General features: G+C 48.8%; 7 protein-coding genes across 7 annotated transcripts; 3 read left to right on the top strand and 4 right to left on the bottom strand.

Annotated features, from left to right (window-relative positions):
* Positions 1-862: 862 nt before the first annotated feature.
* Positions 863-3,185, top strand: BGW36DRAFT_377797 (phosphatase 2C-domain-containing protein). Its single transcript, XM_046216029.1, has 7 exons — positions 863-1,374; positions 1,653-1,971; positions 2,030-2,103; positions 2,151-2,235; positions 2,284-2,490; positions 2,538-2,798; positions 2,857-3,185. Exons 1-7 carry the CDS (start codon positions 1,339-1,341, stop codon positions 3,156-3,158), a joined length of 1,284 nt encoding a protein of 427 aa, XP_046071729.1. The 5' UTR covers positions 863-1,338; the 3' UTR covers positions 3,159-3,185.
* A 1,116-nt stretch (positions 3,186-4,301) lies between these two features.
* BGW36DRAFT_377795 (cholinephosphate cytidylyltransferase) lies at positions 4,302-6,607 on the top strand. Its single transcript, XM_046216028.1, has 4 exons — positions 4,302-5,272; positions 5,320-5,670; positions 5,720-6,095; positions 6,145-6,607. Exons 1-4 carry the CDS (start codon positions 4,713-4,715, stop codon positions 6,286-6,288), a joined length of 1,431 nt encoding a protein of 476 aa, XP_046071728.1. The 5' UTR covers positions 4,302-4,712; the 3' UTR covers positions 6,289-6,607.
* On the bottom strand, positions 6,608-8,119 carry BGW36DRAFT_377794 (uncharacterized protein). Its single transcript, XM_046216027.1, has one exon. The coding sequence runs from the start codon at positions 7,815-7,817 to the stop codon at positions 6,723-6,725; it is 1,095 nt and encodes a 364-aa protein (XP_046071727.1). The 5' UTR covers positions 7,818-8,119; the 3' UTR covers positions 6,608-6,722.
* A 1,193-nt stretch (positions 8,120-9,312) lies between these two features.
* On the bottom strand, positions 9,313-10,918 carry BGW36DRAFT_427001 (uncharacterized protein; the record flags this gene model as incomplete). The annotated part of the gene is made up of 3 exons (XM_046220352.1): positions 9,313-10,249; positions 10,315-10,367; positions 10,418-10,918. 3 exons carry the CDS (start codon positions 10,916-10,918, stop codon positions 9,313-9,315), a joined length of 1,491 nt encoding a protein of 496 aa, XP_046071726.1.
* Positions 10,919-11,560: 642 nt separating this feature from the next.
* Positions 11,561-13,949, bottom strand: BGW36DRAFT_296456 (U3 small nucleolar RNA-associated protein 25; the record flags this gene model as incomplete). Its single annotated transcript, XM_046211270.1, has 5 exons — positions 11,561-12,485; positions 12,546-13,123; positions 13,172-13,371; positions 13,419-13,777; positions 13,837-13,949. The coding sequence occupies 5 exons, from the start codon at positions 13,947-13,949 to the stop codon at positions 11,561-11,563; spliced, it is 2,175 nt and encodes a 724-aa protein (XP_046071725.1).
* Positions 13,950-14,247: 298 nt separating this feature from the next.
* Positions 14,248-15,425, top strand: BGW36DRAFT_426999 (putative eukaryotic translation initiation factor 3 subunit EifCf; the record flags this gene model as incomplete). The annotated part of the gene is made up of 3 exons (XM_046220351.1): positions 14,248-14,352; positions 14,415-15,127; positions 15,182-15,425. The coding sequence occupies 3 exons, from the start codon at positions 14,248-14,250 to the stop codon at positions 15,423-15,425; spliced, it is 1,062 nt and encodes a 353-aa protein (XP_046071724.1).
* A 533-nt stretch (positions 15,426-15,958) lies between these two features.
* BGW36DRAFT_319223 (putative R3H domain protein) lies at positions 15,959-19,148 on the bottom strand. The gene is made up of 4 exons (XM_046212611.1): positions 18,771-19,148; positions 17,913-18,712; positions 17,715-17,855; positions 15,959-17,661 (listed from the first exon to the last, which is right to left on the bottom strand). The coding sequence occupies exons 1-4, from the start codon at positions 18,822-18,824 to the stop codon at positions 16,284-16,286; spliced, it is 2,373 nt and encodes a 790-aa protein (XP_046071723.1). The 5' UTR covers positions 18,825-19,148; the 3' UTR covers positions 15,959-16,283.
* Positions 19,149-19,171: the final 23 nt, after the last annotated feature.

The following is a 19,171-nucleotide window of genomic DNA, read 5'->3' as shown; positions in this document are numbered from 1 at the left end:
AATAATAGACTGACAATTGATCCATGACAGAATTGACTTTTATCTTGCCTGCATTTGCGTAACCCCACCAGGCGTTCGGTACTAGAATTAGTTAAAATCTGGGGAACTTTGAACATTCAACATTGAAACATTGACAGTACTATTTTACTAGTGATGTTATATTACAAGCGAGCACCTACATACATGTACACTTCTGAGGTACTTTGTCCTACGTAAGTGTTATTCTAGACGATAGATAGCTAGTACTAAGTAACTGAGTAAGCTGATATTAATAATTATTTGTATGCTTTAGCGGCGAGGTATTTATTTCCCGTCAGCCAATTCCATTCCAGCTGAGCTCGAATCAAGTTGGTGCTGAAACCTGAAAATTCTGATTGAGACGTGACTGTTGGTGCCGATCAACACGGGATATGATAATTGCATGATACCAAGTGCATGTACTGATTCATCATGGTAAGGATTTGAACAGACAAGCACTAAAAAAGAGTCAATGTTGTTTGTATGATTTGATATCGCATATGTAAATAATCATCAACAGCCACGTCAGGTTCAGCTCAGGCTGCGGTGAGATAAAGTGGTAAATTACTAGCGGTATTGTATAGCTTACTGTATGCCAAATGGGGAAGGATCTAGGCCGATTTGCAATTTCCATATATTATGCACTGCAAACGAGGACAGCCGTCCAAGCCACTCTGCAATTAACCCTAACTCTCTTTTTAGAGAGACGATGGCAACAGAATGTGGAATCCGGATGGTAGGATATAGTAGTACACATAGCCACAGGCCATATTATGTTATTATTATAAATTACAGTTCTGAGAGAGGGTGTATGGTAATACGTACCAGCCACAGCGCTAAGCCCCTTCGTCATTCGCATCGCCGGGCTGGCCAATTTGCTCGCCTCAACACGCGACTTGCAAACTCTTCCACCACCACTTTCTCCTCTTCTGCCTGGCTTATTACATTTACTGCCCTGCATCCATCTCCCCCGTCCCCATCCACCGTTCATCCCTTCGTCTCCCTTCTGCTCTCTCCTGCAGTCCCTCCTCTGTCCGTGTTCGCTTCCCAGGTAGGCGCTGGACCCCCCCACATCTCGCTCCTCCGATCGATTCTGCGCTAAGCTTGCTAAACCAGTGAATATCCCTCCCCCTCCAATAATCCTCAGCCTCTGCGCTTCCATTCAACGCCGAACGACGCACCACCACTACGTATTTTCCGAATTCCCCATATCCCGCCCGCCTCAAAAAAAGCCTTCTGTTTTCGGAAGTGTGTATGACTGCCATCCCAGCCTGATACATCGTCTCCAATTGTCGTCCTTCGTGACCCCCGCCGGTAATCATGGGTCAGACCTTATCAGAGCCGGTTACAGAGAAGGTAAGGCCAATATTTTTTTCTCTTCCCGACTCCTCCCGTGTGTCGTGCACGAAATCTTCCGCCCTGCTGTATGCGTGGTATTGTGCCGTCGCTAGATTGGGTATGCTCGGTTACGCCTCATCTATGGCACTGGTGCGGGGCAGCTTACTTGGAAAGCGGTTTCGTCTCGGCCTCGAGACCAATCCTTGACGAGTCATGGCTGCTCGAGGATGTGATATCGGACGGATGTTTTCTTGACAAAAAGAGGAAATGAAAAGCTGACTTATCCCTGTATATAGACGTCTGCAGAGGGCCAAGATGATTGCGTTTTGTACGGCGTGTCGGCGATGCAAGGCTGGAGAATCAGCATGGAGGATGCACATGCCGCCATTCTCGATCTCCAGGCCAAGTATGTGAACAAAACCGAGGAGCCTACAACACCCGACAAGCGACTGTCGTTCTTTGGTGTATATGACGGACACGGCGGCGACAAGGTTGCTCTTTTCGCTGGGGAGAACGTGCACAAGATTGTCGCCAAGCAGGAGGCGTTTCTGAAGGATGATATCGAGCAGGCATTGAAAGATGGGTTTTTGGCGACTGATCGCGCTATTCTAGAGGGTTTGTCATGATCGCCTTCCTTGCGCCGTGACGTATCGCATGCTCACTTTCTGAGTAGATCCGAAATACGAGGAGGAAGTCTCCGGTTGTACGGCATCGGTTGGAATTATTTCTCGTGATAAAATCTGGGTGGTGAGTTTCATTTTTCAGTGTGTGGTGAGCAAGGCTTATATACGTAGGCCAATGCCGGTGACTCGCGGTCTGTATTGGGAGTAAAGGGACGTGCGAAGCCACTGTCTTTTGACCACAAACCTCAAAACGAAGGTAGGCTATATTTTGATATTACTGTGAACTTTTCTAACTGATTTCTAGGCGAAAAAGCACGTATAAGCGCTGCTGGCGGTTTCGTTGACTTTGGTCGTGTAAATGGCAATCTTGCCTTGTCCCGAGCTATCGGTGACTTTGAGTTCAAAAAGAGCGCCGACTTGTCACCAGAACAACAAATTGTCACGGCATACCCTGATGTTACAACACACGAGATCACCGAGGACGATGAATTCCTCGTTATTGCCTGTGACGGTAGGTAATCTCAAGGGTTTGACTCGTTTATCCACTAACAAGCGTAGGAATCTGGGATTGCCAGTCCTCCCAGTCAGTTGTAGAATTTGTCCGAAGGGGTATTGCAGCGAAGCAAGGGTTGTCTCGTATCTGCGAGAACATGATGGACAATTGCTTGGCCTCCAACAGTGAAACCGGCGGGGTTGGCTGTGACAACATGACCATGGTTATCATTGGGCTTCTTCACGGAAAGACAAAAGAAGAGTGGTACAACAATATCGCAGAGCGAGTTGCAAAAGGCGATGGCCCTGTTGCTCCTCCTGAGTATGGCAAGTTTGAAGACAGTCCCTAGGACCCCCCCGCGCGCTGCTGACTCGAGGGCTCCAGCTGAATTTCGAGGCCCGGGAGTCCGGCATCAATTTGACGACAGCCCCGACGACTATGACCTCGATTCGGATAGCCGCCGGGCATTCGGTCTTCGTGCGGGCCGGATCATTCTGCTAGGGGATGGGACTGAAGTCCATGCGGATCAAGACGAGGAGGATCTGTTCGACCCTACTGAGGAAGAGAAGAATTCCGAGAACCAGGTACGAAATAGCACCACTACTGATTCCGTCGACGAAGCCCGTAGGGGCTACCGTGAAGACACTCCAGGGCCCCAGCTTACCCGCAAATCCCCTTCAGAATGACGATAAAGAAGCCAATGCTGCTCCACACGTCTCGGCGTCGCCTGCTTCGATTGCCACAGAGCCGTCACCAGCGAAAAGCAATGAAGAGAACGACACACGTGCCAAGCCGGATGAATCTTAGCTTGACTTCTCTCTCCCTCCGAATCCAATGCCCCTACAACGAAGTCGAGATCATGACGATGACGACGATGACGATACCGGCTAGTCAAGTGATTCTAATTCTGCCGGCCTTTACGCCCTCCACGTTTCTCGTATATCCTTGCCCGAAGCATTATTTTACAGCCGTTTTGTCCTGTCCACTATCCCGTTCGATGTCTTGTCGCTGTCCTGTCACTGTCCAGACGGTGCACTTTGTTTACTTGACTTGACTTGACTTTCGCAGATTGTTGCCGTGGGTTCTAAACCCGCCGGTTTGGGCCTTCCACAGAAGCATTAGTATAGTTAACTCTACTTACTATTCACCATATTGTTTGTGATAGTCGCCTCCTTCCGCCAATTTCTCTACATCTTTTCTTTTATCCGTTCCTATACTGTCTTTCCTCCTCTATTGTCTTCCTATTGTCCTTTCCTTTCTTCCTGTCTCGGTACTGGCAGTCATTACTGTCTCATCTTTGTCAACATCATACTCTTGTCATCCGAGCGAACAGTCACGGTTAGAGATCACGCTGGACAAGCTTTCGGCTACGAAGGAACGGAGACACAATGGCTACGGGCAAGCAAGAAGTTTCTGCACACATCATGGCGTAACCGGGCAATTTTAATAAGCTTGCACATTGACATCATATTAGTCGTTTTCTGTTGGATGAATCGTATCTCCTTTTTTTCCTTTGCTTTTCGGTGGTTGTATGATCCATGCTTCGGCTTGTGACTGCGGCTCTATAGATGCTCTCAGATACCTCAAAACAGGACTAGACTAGACGTCAAGCAGATGCTCTGGCCGAGTCGCCGCCTGATATCCTAGATTTAATGATCTAGCTATTACCTCATATTGCTTCTACTGCTATTATGTGTATATGTATATATATTGTTATTAATTATTGCTTATTCCAGTGGCAGGAATAATGACGTGACCCGACGGCATCCGTGCGCGCTTCGGGAATTCTCAGGACTAGCAGAAATTTATTCACCACGCCACGTTCACGTCAGTATATCTAGGGAGGAGATGCAGGAGATGCAGGACTAGCCTTATCCATGGGTATTCTGTTATGTTGAGTGCTAATCAATAGAATGGCCCAGTATTAATTAATATTTTTACTATATTCTGCTGGGGACACGACATCCACCGGCTCCACCGGGCTAGCTTTCTTTCTGCATCCTGTACGCCGAAGACTAGAAGACTGCACCCCCTAATCTTTCCTGTCCAACTTCACATCAACATATCGTCTACTATCCATCGAACTAATGATCAACCATACCGTTCGCCATAATACTCTCTACTCTCCTCCCATCATCCTCGACAGAGACTATTCGTTGGCTCTTTTCTAATCTAACCAATTGAACAATTGCATCTTCCTATCTCCCGCAACTCGCAAAGTAACTCACGCCGACACGAGCATGTCTTCGCCATCCTCGTTGAGTGCTGGAAAGCGCAAACGGAGCTCTTCTCATCTGAACTCGGCACACATCCCCAAGTCATCCACGGCCGAGCTTCTGCAACCCTCGTCCCGCGACGCGTCTGGCGAAGAAGGCGACGAGTCGGCCTCGGCCAGCGAACCGCTCAAACAGAACAGCATTTCCCAAGACACAAACACAAACACTAGCAATACCAATAACAGCAATCCCCCGTCGAAACGCGCCAGGACTCGTCTCGCCGACGGAACAGAAACTCAGTTGACAACAAGCAATGGTGTGGAAAACGGCAATGAGGATCCCGGCGAGCCCTCAGAGACCACTGAGTCCAGCGCCGAAATAGAGAAGCGGTCGAAACGGAATGCGAGCATGCAGTTCCAGGACTCGCTCGATGCCGCAGAGCCCGACGTTGACAAGGACGGGTTCTTGCAGCCCCCGCTGCGTGCCGGATTGCAGGACCCTGTCGGGTACCATACCAATCCGCCTCCGACCGGGCGAGCTGTTCGAGTGTATGCGGATGGGGTTTTTGATCTTTTTCATTTAGGGTGGGTTCAATCACTCTTTCCGGCAGGCTGGGTCTAATTTGTTCTAGGCATATGCGACAGCTGGAGCAGGCTAAGAAAGCCTTTCCTGAAGTTTACCTGATTGTTGGTGTGACGGGTGACGAGGAGACACACAAGAGAAAAGGCTTGACCGTGCTGTCTGGCGCAGAGCGAGCAGAGACGCTCCGGCATTGCAAATGGGTTGATGAGGTCCTTCCAGACTGTCCGTGGATTGTTACCCCCGAGTTCCTGTCAGAGCACCAGATCGATTATGTTGCGCATGATGATCTCCCGTATCAAGCCGATGAGGGAGATGACATTTACGCTGGGATCAAAGAGCAAGGCAAATTCCTTGTCACGCAACGAACAGAGGGTGTCAGCACTACAGGCATTATCACAAAGTCCGTCCGCCTTTATTTTTTAAAAATACGATACTAATGTGAAATGTAGGATTGTCCGTGATTACGACAAGTACATCGCACGCCAATTCAAACGAGGCGCATCGAGACAGGAACTCAATGTGTCCTGGCTGAAAAAGAATGAGCTGGAGATCAAACGCCACGTCACAGAGCTCCGCGAAAGCATCCGCAGTAACTGGAACATGACCGGGCAGGAACTGACGCGAGAATTCCGTCAATTCTGGGGGAATAGCAGATCCAACAGCCCTGCCCGCAGCATCAGGAACGGGGCTGAAATGCACAGCCCGCGCTCCAGCATCTCCAAATTCCAGTTCACTGGCCGTCCCGAGAGTCCGGGACCTGGAGGGCGTCACGAAGACTTTGCTACGGGGTATAGTTTGGGGTTAATTGGGGGTGTTAGATCATGGGTATGTTGCCTCTAACCGTATGTTGGTGATTGGTGGTTAATATGTATAGATGACCCGAACTCGGTCATACCAACCAAGCGGCCCAACGTCCCCAGTCGCCAGCGACGACGACCGAGACGCAGCATCCTTTCTCGAAAGCGGTGACGAACGACGCCGTCCCAGCCTTCTGCGCGGCGACTCTTCCGGGTTTTAATAAGTCAGATTATTCTATCTAATTCTTCTTGTCTGTATTGTTTTTCTAGGACTGGGACTTTGACTTTGGGCTAGACTTGGCTCGGCATAGACGGATATTAACGCTCCAATTGAGAGTGGTTGGACTGCGCAATTCGTTGACCGGTCTGGCATGCATACATATTATTATATGGAATATTGTTTTTCGTTGTGGTTGCATTTTTGCGTCGGAAGTGATTTCATGTAAGAATCATCGATGCAGTAATAGGAGTTTGGTATCTCAACTATTTTAACTCATCTGAAGATTTCTACGAGTAAAGTATATCAACTGATGTGATGAAGTAAGTAGAGTATGTTCATAATCATTGATCTATCTAAATCTATGCCACCAACACCAAACCAGCAAAAACTCATGGGTATCACTGCAAAACCAACCAAACAAAAATAAACTAAACGCTATGCCGCTGTAAGCAGCAACTGCGCAGGTCGACAAGCCGGATTCTCAACGCCCTCCAGTGCACACGGCATCACCGCCTCCCTGGGCTTACACATCACTTCTCTGAGATACGCACACAACGCCATGGCATCCCTCCCAATCTCCTCTGCCAGAATATTCTTCGCGGACGCATCACACTTGGCCGTAACACACAAATCAAACTCCTTCAGCCCGCGCACCGACAGCATCGGCGTCACCCACTTCTCGCTCGTTGCCAGACTAATCTTCTTGTTCCCGCCTAGCAATACATTTGCATTCGCATTCGCATTGCCCATAAACCGACCCAAATCAAGACTAATCCGCAACTCCTTCAGTCCCGTGAGCGCCTGCACGCGCGCCCAAAACAGACACCACAAGCGGTCGTTGTGCGTGTGCGCGTAGATTGATGTTTTGCTGTCCTCGCCCGCCAGAGGTTGCCAGATCGGCGTCCACTGGACGGTCAGCCGCTTGATGGATTGCAGGCGCTCAGGGCAGACGGTCTGCGAGAAGGCGACGAAGGTGTGCAGGTCGTCAACGTCGAAGACTAGATCAGTGTAGGGGATGTCGGCGGCCTCGAGGTAGATGGCGCGGCAGGTGCGGAGGAGAGAGAGCGACGAATTGCTGAGTTTGTGAGGTAGCAGTGAGTGTGTGTGAGGGTACAGCATGTTATCTGCATGCTGGCCGGCGCCAGTGGCGGTGGCGCGCCACCGCGCGCTGGTTTCGTGGCAGCAGGTGCGGTGGCTGCTGATCGACGAGGAGAGGTTTGAGCAGCGCACGTGCCTGATTTTACCCTTGAGTTGGACGAGATGCACGGCTTCGTCGCCGAAGACGTATTTGTAGATCATCACGCGGATTTCGGGCGGAAGTCTTTGAAGGAAGTTTGACTCTGGTTGCGAAGAGATGCTGAACGCGAGAGCGTCGACGGCGCTGCGGGTGTTGGTTGGGTCGATTTGAGGCGAGCAGATTTGGCGTTCTTGGATCATGCCACGCACGGATTCTTGCCAGCGACGTCCGGTCGAGTAGTAATGGAAGATAGAGTAGGGATCCCGGAGGATCCAGGCGTCGAAATGGCGCATTTTCTTTTGCTCTTTTTTTTACTGATATGAGATAAGAGGGGTAGCAGACCCTGAATAGGGGATAGCGATGTATGGTAGATGGAGGAGATGATATTGACAGGTAGATATAGACTGTGAGTAGCAATTGATGCGATCAACACACCTGCCGCTCGTCTGTATACAGTGTATACAGAATTGTCGAGTGAGGAAGAGCATCTTTATATCTAAGTCGAGCAGTATACTCATCCGGAGTACAAAGATCCAGCGTCTCCAGAGTGGAGTACAGCCAAATGTCATGATTGGTCCCGGCGATCAGGGGGGCACTGGGGGCGCTGTGACTGGCGCCTTCCGCTGCGACCACAGCTGGTGGCGCCCAATAAGCGCTGTGCCGATGGGCCCCTCATGTCGGGAACTTTCGGCTTGGTGTGCTCCCGTAGCCTCCCTATGACGTCGTGTCTGTCCAATCACCGCCGCTGCGAGCCCATATCGAAGGCTCGTGTCTGGGCCTAGCGTGTCTGTTCTTAATCTTTTACTTTGTGCTACTTATCCTGCACAACAACGTAGTAGGCTAGTACCATGCTACTATCATGCTACTACCATCCCGCTTGTTGAATACAAACTACGAGCCATAAACAGGGCAGGCTCAGCCGATGATGTCGTTGAAGTTTAAACCTCGCAAAAATGGATCTACCCGCTGCCGAGCATAGCCCTATCCGGCCTATTCATGAGTGATGATTGCTTCACATGCTGACCTAACTTTCCCTTCTCTGGATCGGCGAAACATGGATGAGGGCGACGAATAATAACAGAGAATGGGTGTAAGCCTAGTCTGGAGGTTGCAGGATGATTATTATTGCGCCATTTTCATTGTTTTTTATTGCTTTTCTTGAGCTGAAGGGTATGGTTAAGATGCTAGTGCCGTGCTGTACGTCAAGTTTCAAGTCAACTGCAAGGATAAAGAATTCTGCCGGAGCGCTGTCGACCGGGTGGATACTCTCTACTTGCAGAGTGCTATTACTAAATTGCTGTTACTACATAGTACTATACAGAGTGAATCAATCGATATTCATCTATGTCTATTATCTATTATATATCAGGCAATGATCAGTCTGACAACACCATCCATCCATACACACTCGCAGCTAGAGCAAGAATATGAAGTGAATTGAGTGACTCCGCATCTCCACAATACTCCATATTTACTCCGTACTCTAGTCTCACTCTCCAGGGCAGAATTAAATATCGCAGTGGATCCTGCCCACCACAATCTCATAGTAGTCCTACTAAGTAGTCGCTGTACTACTAGGTAGTAGGAGTCGTTTGCTGTGATCAGCGCAGCTCGGCAAGTCTCGAATCTCGAAGATCCAACCCCGCACTTTTACTCACTCTGTATGTGATAATTGTGTGGGTGTGAGTTGTCAATTGTGGGTGTGGTTGTGAGACCATATTGCATGTTGATCAGTCTGGCCACATGCACGAAATAGATAGACAGAGTTGTATGTATGAATGTCGTAGACTATCGAGAAGAGCCCGGATCAGTAATCTCCGGCTCACGTGCCAACAGTGCTTGACCTTGTTCAATATCCTTTCTCAAGCCTGCCATTTCACTCGCATTCTCCCGGCTTTCATCCGCGTGAATCGCGGCAGCCACTGTCCCCATCGTGGTCATGTTCGTGTTGCTGTCTCGAACAATAGCAACGTACAGCGCACTCCCCAGAATCAGCCCCGACCCAGCCCAACTAATCGCCGATGGCGTGCTGTCCATCACCAGCTTATCGTAAAACAGTGCAAACAGCATCTGCGTGTACACCATCGATGTTGCTCGCGTGCCGTGGCCGCTGGTCGTTGTCGACGATGGTGGCTTATATGCTAGACCAGCCGTAAGCAAGTACTGCATCGTGAACCCATTCGCCCCTAGCCCCAGTAACAGTCCCCATTCTGAGATATTCCCTGGCAGCCGGAACGATACAGAGGGAATAGCGATCATGGCAACGATGGAGATCAGGGTTGAGTAGGTCGAGAAATAAGTTACACTGACCAGCGCGTGAGCTCTAGTTCCAATCAGCCGAATCGTTGTGTATGCACACGCTGCGCCAAGTACGCCGACCAGACTGAACCCGATCGCCAAGAGATGCTGGTACGCCGACGGGGCAGCCTCTGTGATACTTTCGGCCAGCAGCCCAGACGAATCGATCATGGTGCTGTTGGACGGCGGCGTTAAATCAACGACATCTTCAACTTTCCCGCCAGAGAATGGCCGCGCGATCAGGATGACACCGAGAAGAGACACGATGCCGGCTAGTTGTTGCCTTCGAGTGAATGGTTCGTTGGGCATCAGGAACGAACACACATAGCACGCGACGATCGGTGCCAGAAATGTAAGCACGGTGGCTTCTGCCAACGGCATATACAACAGCGAAAAGTACATTCCAAATACCCCAAAGAACCCCCAACTGCGCGAAGTATCAGCAGCCATCGTACTTCCCTCGTGCCGAATGGGTTGGGCACATGCTTATACCACATGTAAGCATAACTGGCAGCTGCCGTGATAAGCATGCGAGTAAACAGGATCTAACAATATATAAGGATTCTGTATATATCAACTCAGCTTCGAAACTTACTTGAAACGGATGCATGGCTTTCCCATGGCTTCCATCCCGCTCGAGAATCTGTGTCATCACATTCATAGACGCGCCAAAGAATTGTGATAGAATCACCATCAGCATCCCTTTACTATGCAACCATGCCTTCAAAACGATCCATCGCAGTGAACGTCTCCTCCTTGGACTGGGTAATTCAGAGGTAGGTTCGGCCGGAACCGGCGATGGCGAGCGGAGAGACTCCCGGCCATACCGTTGCCCATTAGATACATCGCCGGTATATAATGAAAGGTCTGAGAAGAGGGTATCAGCCGATGGACGCACCGTTGCTGTGGGCCGGGGATCCAGATATTGTATTTGTCCAGTGCTGTCTGAGAATCTGCGCAGAGCCTGTGTCTGTTTCTTTATAGCTGCTTCTACGGGCCTAGGTCCGGTGAGTCCGTCGGGGGTTGTAGCTGGTTCGTCAACTTGGCTATCTTGTTGATCAGGCTGCTGCATCATGTCACTGTCTGATAGCTCCATGCTGGCAGCTGTAGTACTTGTAGTATCATGATTCATCATGTAAATCGTGACGGTCCAGAACCCCGGTATCCTGTGAATGACGGAATTCCAATCCGCGGCCCACCGAATCAACTTGATCGGCACCAGCCCACTCACTAGACTGCTTACTCGATCAAACCGCCAGGCTACCTACTCAAAACAGCGTGGGAGACGGAGTCGATTCGTATTAGTAGAGTAAAAGCTGCTTCTGTAAGTTAGGCATATCGCCTTGTTATGTATGACAAACTTTCCACGAGTGTCCGAGACCGGTCGACAAGGCGGATAAAAAGCCGGGGGGGTTTCTACTTACGCCATGCTTCTAGGCGCCGAGAAAATTCTCAACAAAAATAGGCACAGATATAGGCATCTTTGCTGGCGAACAGCGGGCGCGCCGGAACTTGCTGGCCAGTCAGGTAGCCTGCGTTAGGCAATTGGTCTTGCGACAGAGAGACCCTCGAGTCATTCACAAAGCACTAGTCCAAAAAGGGTTATATATGTCTGGAAGGACCAATCAGCACACTTCGGCTGTTTAGTGCGCGCCACTAGTGCATACTAGTACTGGTAACTACAATGTATGTGCGGGGTACATTGATTTCTATGGGCATACACATATCAATTGATGTACTATATGTCGCTATACAAAACTAAATGTATCCCCCCTCGATCCTTCAACATATTTCCCGTTCGCTGGCTCCCAACAACACGCTCCAGCTTGAGAGCGTCATACTTGGAGAAGACCGCGCGAACCCCCTTATCCCCCGCATCTGCTAACGCCCCCGGATCCAGTCCCAGAAACTCGACGATTTCTTGAAAGAAGATCGGGTTTTCAGGAAGACCGTACATGACAATCTGCTTGACACCACGGATCTTGTACCGTCGGAAGTGATGCGCGCGTTCCGTGTACAGCAGAACAGCGTGACGCCCCGTCATGAAATGGCTGCGAGCTCGAGACACCTCTTTCGCCGACGAATACTCGGAGATGGCGCCGAAGGAGATATTGGTGGTTTGTGACGAGGATGCGAAGAAGTTGCGCACTCGTACAAAGTCCAGGTAGGATGGGATGAAGATCAATGCCCCGGCTCCATTCCCTTGCCCACGTCCGGTCACGGAGCGTGTAAGAGCTGGGAGAATGGCGGTGGTGAAGTACTTGAATCGCAGGTCTGGATCCCGAAGCGGAGATATAGATTCAAATCTAGAAAAGTTCTGTTTTACTGTCGTCGGCAGTGCTATGTCGGTGATGGCCCCGTTATAAATCGGGGTTATCTTCGCCTTGCCAGCCACGTTTTGCATGTGTTGAGAGAATAGGGCATTCACCTCGGGGGAGATGAAAGACGTCAGCACAATAGTCTGGCGAATAAACCGTGCCTGATCGTCCAAGTACCAGGTACGAACTCGACTGAAGTCACAGCCGTGGGCTTCCTTAGGCTGTAGATTCATGTGGCTGAAGATATACTCGACATGTTCCCAATTTTGCATCAGCAGACCATCTGCATGGTCGACGATGGCGATCTCGATCGATGAAAGAAAGTCATGATCGCGCTTCTTCTCACTACAAAATTGTCAGGGATAGTCATAAAGGGACGTATTCTTGTAGAAGGACGGAACTTACTCTTCCTTGTCCATGATCGTGCGTAGTCCTAAAGGACTGGCAAGGATAATGTCGGAGTTGTAAAATTGCGAGTAGTATTTGATCGTCTTCCTTGTGAATTTCAGCCCAAGGCGGAACATATCGTCGTCATTTCCACCAAAGAGATCACGGAAATCATCGGGCTTGTTGTCCCATGACTGGTCATCATTTGAACTATATTCATCCAGAAATCGTTTCTTGTTTTCCTGCTGCTCAGGCTGATAGATCCTGCTGATACTTTCAACAAATCGAACGCAAGCCTGTCTAGTTGGTAGAATTAAAAGCACCTTCGGTCTGGTGAAACCTTGGTCGCGCAATTCAAGGGTTCCACTTTGGTCTTTCGATAGACGTGCGTTGTTTTTCAGAACTCGGTCTCGTGTCTTCAGCACATGGTTGAGGATATGGATGCTAAGTATATCTCGCATCTGCACTGTATTTGATGGTGTCCTGGCACCAAAAAGAACGTCGTTATAATTGAAAATCAATGGAACAATATTTTGATGAATATTGCCAAAGTTTGGAATAATTTCTGCAGATGGCGACACCAGCTTCTTTTTGAGCTTGTCGCAGTCAAAACCTGAACAATCGGGTATAGAGATGACACTAACCTTCAAATTGCGAATATCTCGCACTGCAGGAGGTGCACTCCATGCTGTATCATCGCTTTCTGTGATGTTGTATACCAGCCTAAGGTTGTCTGGAAGAGAAGATCTGATCGAGCGCCATTTGCCAGCCGATGCTTCTTGGGCTTTCTTCGACAGACCAGCCTCAGCCGGGCTTGAAAACTGTCTCTCAAACGGATCTGTGCCTAGATATGATGAGAAAAGCATAAATGTTATGTTCTCCTGCTTGAACACTCACTATCTTCGTCATCATCGCCAACGTCACTAGCAGCACCGTCTTCGCCAGCGTCATCATCATCTGAGGCTTCCTGATATTCTAAAACATTCTGTTCCTCCGGCTCTTTGCTCTCCTCTACCACCGTGTCATTTTCTATCACATCCTGCCTTTCTACTTCTTTATTATTGAGCTTGCGCCTCTTTCGCGCATTACCAGAGGCTGAATCCGCATTGAACAATTGTAACAACTCGTTATACGGACGTTCTTTAGGCTGCTCCTCATCTTCAGAAGATGGCTCGCTAGCGATGTCTTCAGGTTCTATCTCATCATCAAAGCCTTCAAATTCATCTTGATCCTCAGATGACTCGCTATCTCTGATAGAGTTACAGCAATCAGTATTTATCATATAGCAACAAGAACGGCCACGGCTCACTTTATATCTTCAACACGGGATGTTTGGAAACCACCTCTCCTTCCTCGCGTAGAGTTTGGCCTGTTGCGGCCTCCCCTTGCGAATCCCCTTCCACGACCGCGTGGTGGCGCCATTGAAATAGAACAGCTATATGTAGTTGCGTGTCTCCTATGAATAAAATAACAAAATAATGACTTTTTCTGATGTTGGGGTGGCAGCCGGAGCTTATCTTATCTTAGCGTGAAATTTCCTCCTGCACGCACACACAATTCGGAAGGACAGTGCCAGCGACCAGTCAATCTCTGGCCCGGTGGAACAAAAGCGCCTCTCCACGACATCCCACCCCAAATAAAAAAAGCAGAGAGGCTCTTCCGTCTGTTTCTCTGTCCCCGGGAAACAGGCTTGTCATTTCACACTCGCCTCAGGCCCAGCATGGCTGAGACTGACTCCTTTCTGCACCTCGCGCGGCCCTTGGGCCCTGTGACGGTGGGGTCTGCACCAACCACTGCCCCTCTGAATGTGGTTATCCAGCCTCAGGTATGAGATCTCAGGAGATATGGTACCTAGGTCGTTACCAGTTCTAATCGGAATCCTATTAGGCTATTTTCTCTATCCTCGACCACTCTCTCCGCCGAAATGCTGACCAAGATCGAGTCATCGGAACGCTGTTGGGTACCAGAAGTGAAGATGGAACCGAAGTCGAAATCCGAAGTTGTTTCGCTGTCGGACATACCGAGACAACAGACCAGGTCGAGGTTGATATGGAGTATCAAAAGCAAATGTTAGCCCTGCACCTGAGAGCAAACCCCAAGGAGGTTCTTGTCGGGTGGTACGCCACCTCGTCTGAACTCAACACCTTCTCGGCTTTGATTCAAAACTTTTATGGCGGCCAAGGTGATGGAACATGGCCACACCCGGCTGTTCACCTTACTGTCTCAACTGAGCCTGGCAAGGATATCGAAACCCGCGCTTATATTTCCGCTCCTGTCGGCGTCACCGCAGAGCGCGCTGCCGACAGCGCCGCCTTCATTCCTGTCCCTTATGAAATCCGGTATAGCGAGGCTGAAAAAAACGGTTTGGAGGCTATCGCCAATGCTCGCGACTCAGATGACCGAACCGCTAGTATCTTCACAGATGTCGAGGCTTTGGAGCGTGCTGTTGAAGAGGTGATTGGCATGATTGATCGAGTCTCGAAGTATGTCGAGGCTGTTATTGATGAGGAGGCCCCCGCATCAACTGCACTTGGCCAGTTCCTTCTGAACGCACTTGCTCTGGCTCCCAAGGTCGAACCAGCTGATATTGAACGCGACTTGTACGTGTACCATCTCATTATATCTTACATTCTTAGACTAACTGAATTCCACAGCAACAACCACATCCAGGACGTTCTCGTTGTTTCCTACCTCGCAAACACCATCCGCACACAAATGGAACTCTCAAACAGACTAGCCACTGCCCAACTTACACTTGGCGGGGGAGAGTCTTCGAACAATGCCGGCGAGTCAGGCAACCAACGAGGAGGTCAGCGAGGCGGCAGAGGTGGCCGAGGAGGCCGTGAGGGTCAGCAACAGCGCAACCAAGAACGCAATGCTGAGGAAGCTCGTGCATAAAAAATTTTACACAAATACATGTGAGATGAAATACCACGATCTATCATATGTCTTGTCTTTTTATACATCCCACGAGGGGAATGTTTTGTAACCCTTCTACTTCTTCTACCACCACTTCCTTTTTTAATTTCTGCTCTACCTTTTAGAGAGCTACGTGGGGACACCATTCATTGCCTCCTGTTGAAGGGATGGCTAAAAAGAAAAGGAAAGAAGATAAGGGTATGGCGTATTGGAGTATTAAGTCACAGTCATAGTCATACTTCTTTAGGTAGTTACTTGATTTTTGGTGCAGATATGTCTTTCTGCATGCATGGATGAATGAATGGACGGGGATTCGAAGGAAGACATTAATTTCAATGTTCATGTTAAGAGTTAAAATCGATATCCAAGTCATCCCACATAAATCGTTGAAATTGTGTAAATACGTTTTTCAGACTAAAATGAACATTGACATATTGGCGATATTGATTTAATAACATTAAAAACTTTTACATAGCACGGCCGTACAGTTGAGTACTACATATACTCCATATCGAATACAATATGTGCAGCTGTACTACATTTTTTCTAAGAGCGATAGCTGTTCCTTTTTAATGTATTACTTCTACTCTGCTTTGCAAGAATGATTTACCTTGTAAAGACAGTTTCGCATTGAAGAGCTTGCTAGCGCCATAGAACTACCTTATGTTTGCTCAACAGCAAGTTCTGCCAAACGCCAGACATGCTATCGTAAACTATGTAACTAATCCCTCCATCATATGCAGTCGAAATGAAACACCCGATCTTGCAAGACTCCAGACAGAATCAAGTATGTTTCACCCGAGACAGTAATGCCATGATAATCATTAATAGGACACCCTAGCCCAGAGACCTCGATTTGGGTGACTCAAATTCAGAAAGAACTTCCGATGGTGGTGGCTTTGGAGGAAGATGAGCAGGGGTGCCCCATTTAGCAATTGAATCGTTGCTTCCAGCTGGTGCAACTCGTGTCATAGAATTCGGGCCACTGATATTGCTATTATTTCGGTTGCTTAACAACGGGGACACATGAGCCAGAGATTGACTATTGCTCTCCATATACCCTGACCACTGATGTTGGCTAGCCGGTTGAGGATTGCCATATGCAACGTTGGCTGTATGCGGCATGGCCTTGTTAGGATATCGACCCATCACAGTGTTTCCTCCTGGCACAAAAGATCGAGTTTGTGGGTTAAACGTAGGTCTATTGTAGCTACCTGGTATCGGGTGGTTGACCATATTTTGAGTAGGAGAGGGATAATGTTGATTTGGCGGTTGGCCGTAGGAGTATGGGTTCGTGTTAGTAGCCATTGAGGGCGCGGAGTAGTTTTGCCAGTGAATTGGTGCACTGCGTTGAGGGGATTGTGAGTAATTGCCTTGATATGGCTGGCCAGTCCACGATGGCGACGCAGTAGGGGTAGATTGTGCAAAATTAGGAAGAGGAAAATTGTTCATCGTCGAAGGGGACCGTGTTTGCGCGTGACCTAACATGGGCGGAGGCTGATTGAGGACAGCGTATCCAGAGTAAGGTGACTGCTGGGGCGCTGTAGAAGCTTGCCAGGAGTTGCCTTGCGCCATGTGAGCCATGTTCATTTGGTATTGAGGTACATTGTTCATATTTTGGTACGCAGTTGGATTATGTGTGCTTTGAGGATAATTCATGGCAGGAGGCGAAGCACCAGGGCCGACCATATATGGAGATTGATTGTAACCTGATCCATTGGGCATTTGCATTGGGCCTGGTGTATAAGGCATCCCGGGATAATATGCATTGAACTGAGATCTGGCTTGGAAACTATCGTCATGCGGTGTTTTTTGTCTAAGATTTTTCTTGCGTCCGCTGCTTGAACTCGACCTGGATATATTTGCGCCGATATCACCCCCGGGAGACTCTTCGGCCTGCGACTCGGGGAAATCTCGAAAGATCCTCTCTCGAACTTCTTGATATTTAGCCGCTCTTTCTTCTCGAGTCATTGCTGAACGATCTTTGACTGGCGTAGCTCCAACAGATGAACCAGTATGATCATCATCATTAAAACTATCTCCACCACTTTCAGAAGCGGTTTTCGATGGAACCGAAGAACTAGCTGCAGTGCTGCCACCAGCTGACGGCCGTTCAGCGCCCTGATCATTACGACGCATGATTTTCATAGCGGGGGCGTTCGGTGAAGGTGTGTGGATTGGGTTGACAGGCCGTAGGAATGATAATGGGGTTGGACTAGCTTTCGTTAGCAGACATAGGACAGTCAAGCGTTGAAAAGAAATACAAACAGTCTACAAAATGGCGTACGATGAAGCCGAACGGAAGTGGCATTGTTATCCACAAAATGTGTCAAGTGATAATAATCACCCAATTTGTGGGCAAGGAGACGGCCAAATGCATTTGAAGGCGGTAATTCTAACGATTGTTCTCTGTGGAGATGATGTTAGAAAAATTTATGCTTTTAAAACCATCAAGTTGATACTTACTTCGAATCTTGAATGAAGTTGCGGATCTTCTCCTCCAGTTGCAGCAGTAAAAGACGATCTTTAGGCGAACTCATAGCCTCCAGAAGTTTTTCATCTGGCTCTAATGGATAGCCATTGAAAATTTGTTCAGATTGAAAATCAGCTTGAGTAGGTACTACAAAATTGTTGGACACTGAGTCCGGAGGAATAGTGCCTGCAACACGAATATCTCCGTCAGGAAAGCGCTGTATGGATGTCGGTACGAGGCCCCGGATTTTATAAGGATTTCCCTCTCTGAATTGGTCTCGAAAACCTCGAGCCCCAGCCTCTGAGCCAGCAAGGGAATTGGTGGCTCCAGAAGCTGCGCCGGGAAGAGATTCGTCTTCGTCTGCTGCCTGGACACTTGCACTATCGTCTGGGCGGAGAGAGTCTTTTTCGTCCATCGCAAAAGTAGTTACGGAAACCATGCTCTTTGAGTCGAAGCTGGTAGGTTTTGTAGAACTGTTTGACAAATGTGTCTGGTCGTCGTCAAAGGATGCTTCTCTTTGAAGTAGCCTAGTTGCACGGCCTTCGTCAGAAGACTCAGAGCCTTCCGATCCATGCTGGTTTATTGACAGACCCTCTACACCATTCTCAAGACCCTGTATGACACCATCCAAGGGGATATTCGTCAGGCCATCCTGGCCTGACTGACTAGGCAATGTGGTACTTGACATGTGCGATATGGGCGGGCTTTTCAATTCTCCAGCCGCAGGAATCTCTGTTTCATCACGAATAAATGTGTCATTCTGAGGCTTTGGAGGCACGGCCATAGCGGCAATCTGGAGAACCATTGTTAGCTCGCTCTGATTCCTTGGTCTAGCATAATTAGGGACATACTTTTGCAAACGAGGGTCGAGATGCACCAAGCCCCGAAGTTTTTGAAGTCATCATACATACGTAGACTTGAGCAGCACGAAAAGAAACCCAAAGCGATCGTCAAGAATTAAAGCACCCCGACGGAAGAAAGAAAGACGTCGTACGTCAAGAGCAGACTAAATCACTAAAAATCTCGCACTTCAGAGCCCAGGCAGATTGGAGGCATCTCTCTGAAATCTAACGTGCGCCATAAGGACTAAAATTTCAATTTCATGGAATAGACCGAAGAGCCACCGCGGGATTATTGTAGACCCCTGCCTTTTTAGGACCGGAACTCATGTGGTTGTGGCGTGAGGGATGTAGTAATCGTAGTAGTCGTAGTTGTAGTATTAGATCTCATTTACCTGTTGTAGCTGGCTCCC

Source organism: Talaromyces proteolyticus (assembly GCF_021365285.1).
Source record: "Talaromyces proteolyticus strain PMI_201 chromosome Unknown BGW36scaffold_6, whole genome shotgun sequence".
NCBI lineage: Eukaryota > Fungi > Ascomycota > Eurotiomycetes > Eurotiales > Trichocomaceae > Talaromyces > Talaromyces proteolyticus.
Note: the sequence above shows the minus strand (reverse complement) of the source record. Positions and strands in the feature narration are given on the sequence as shown.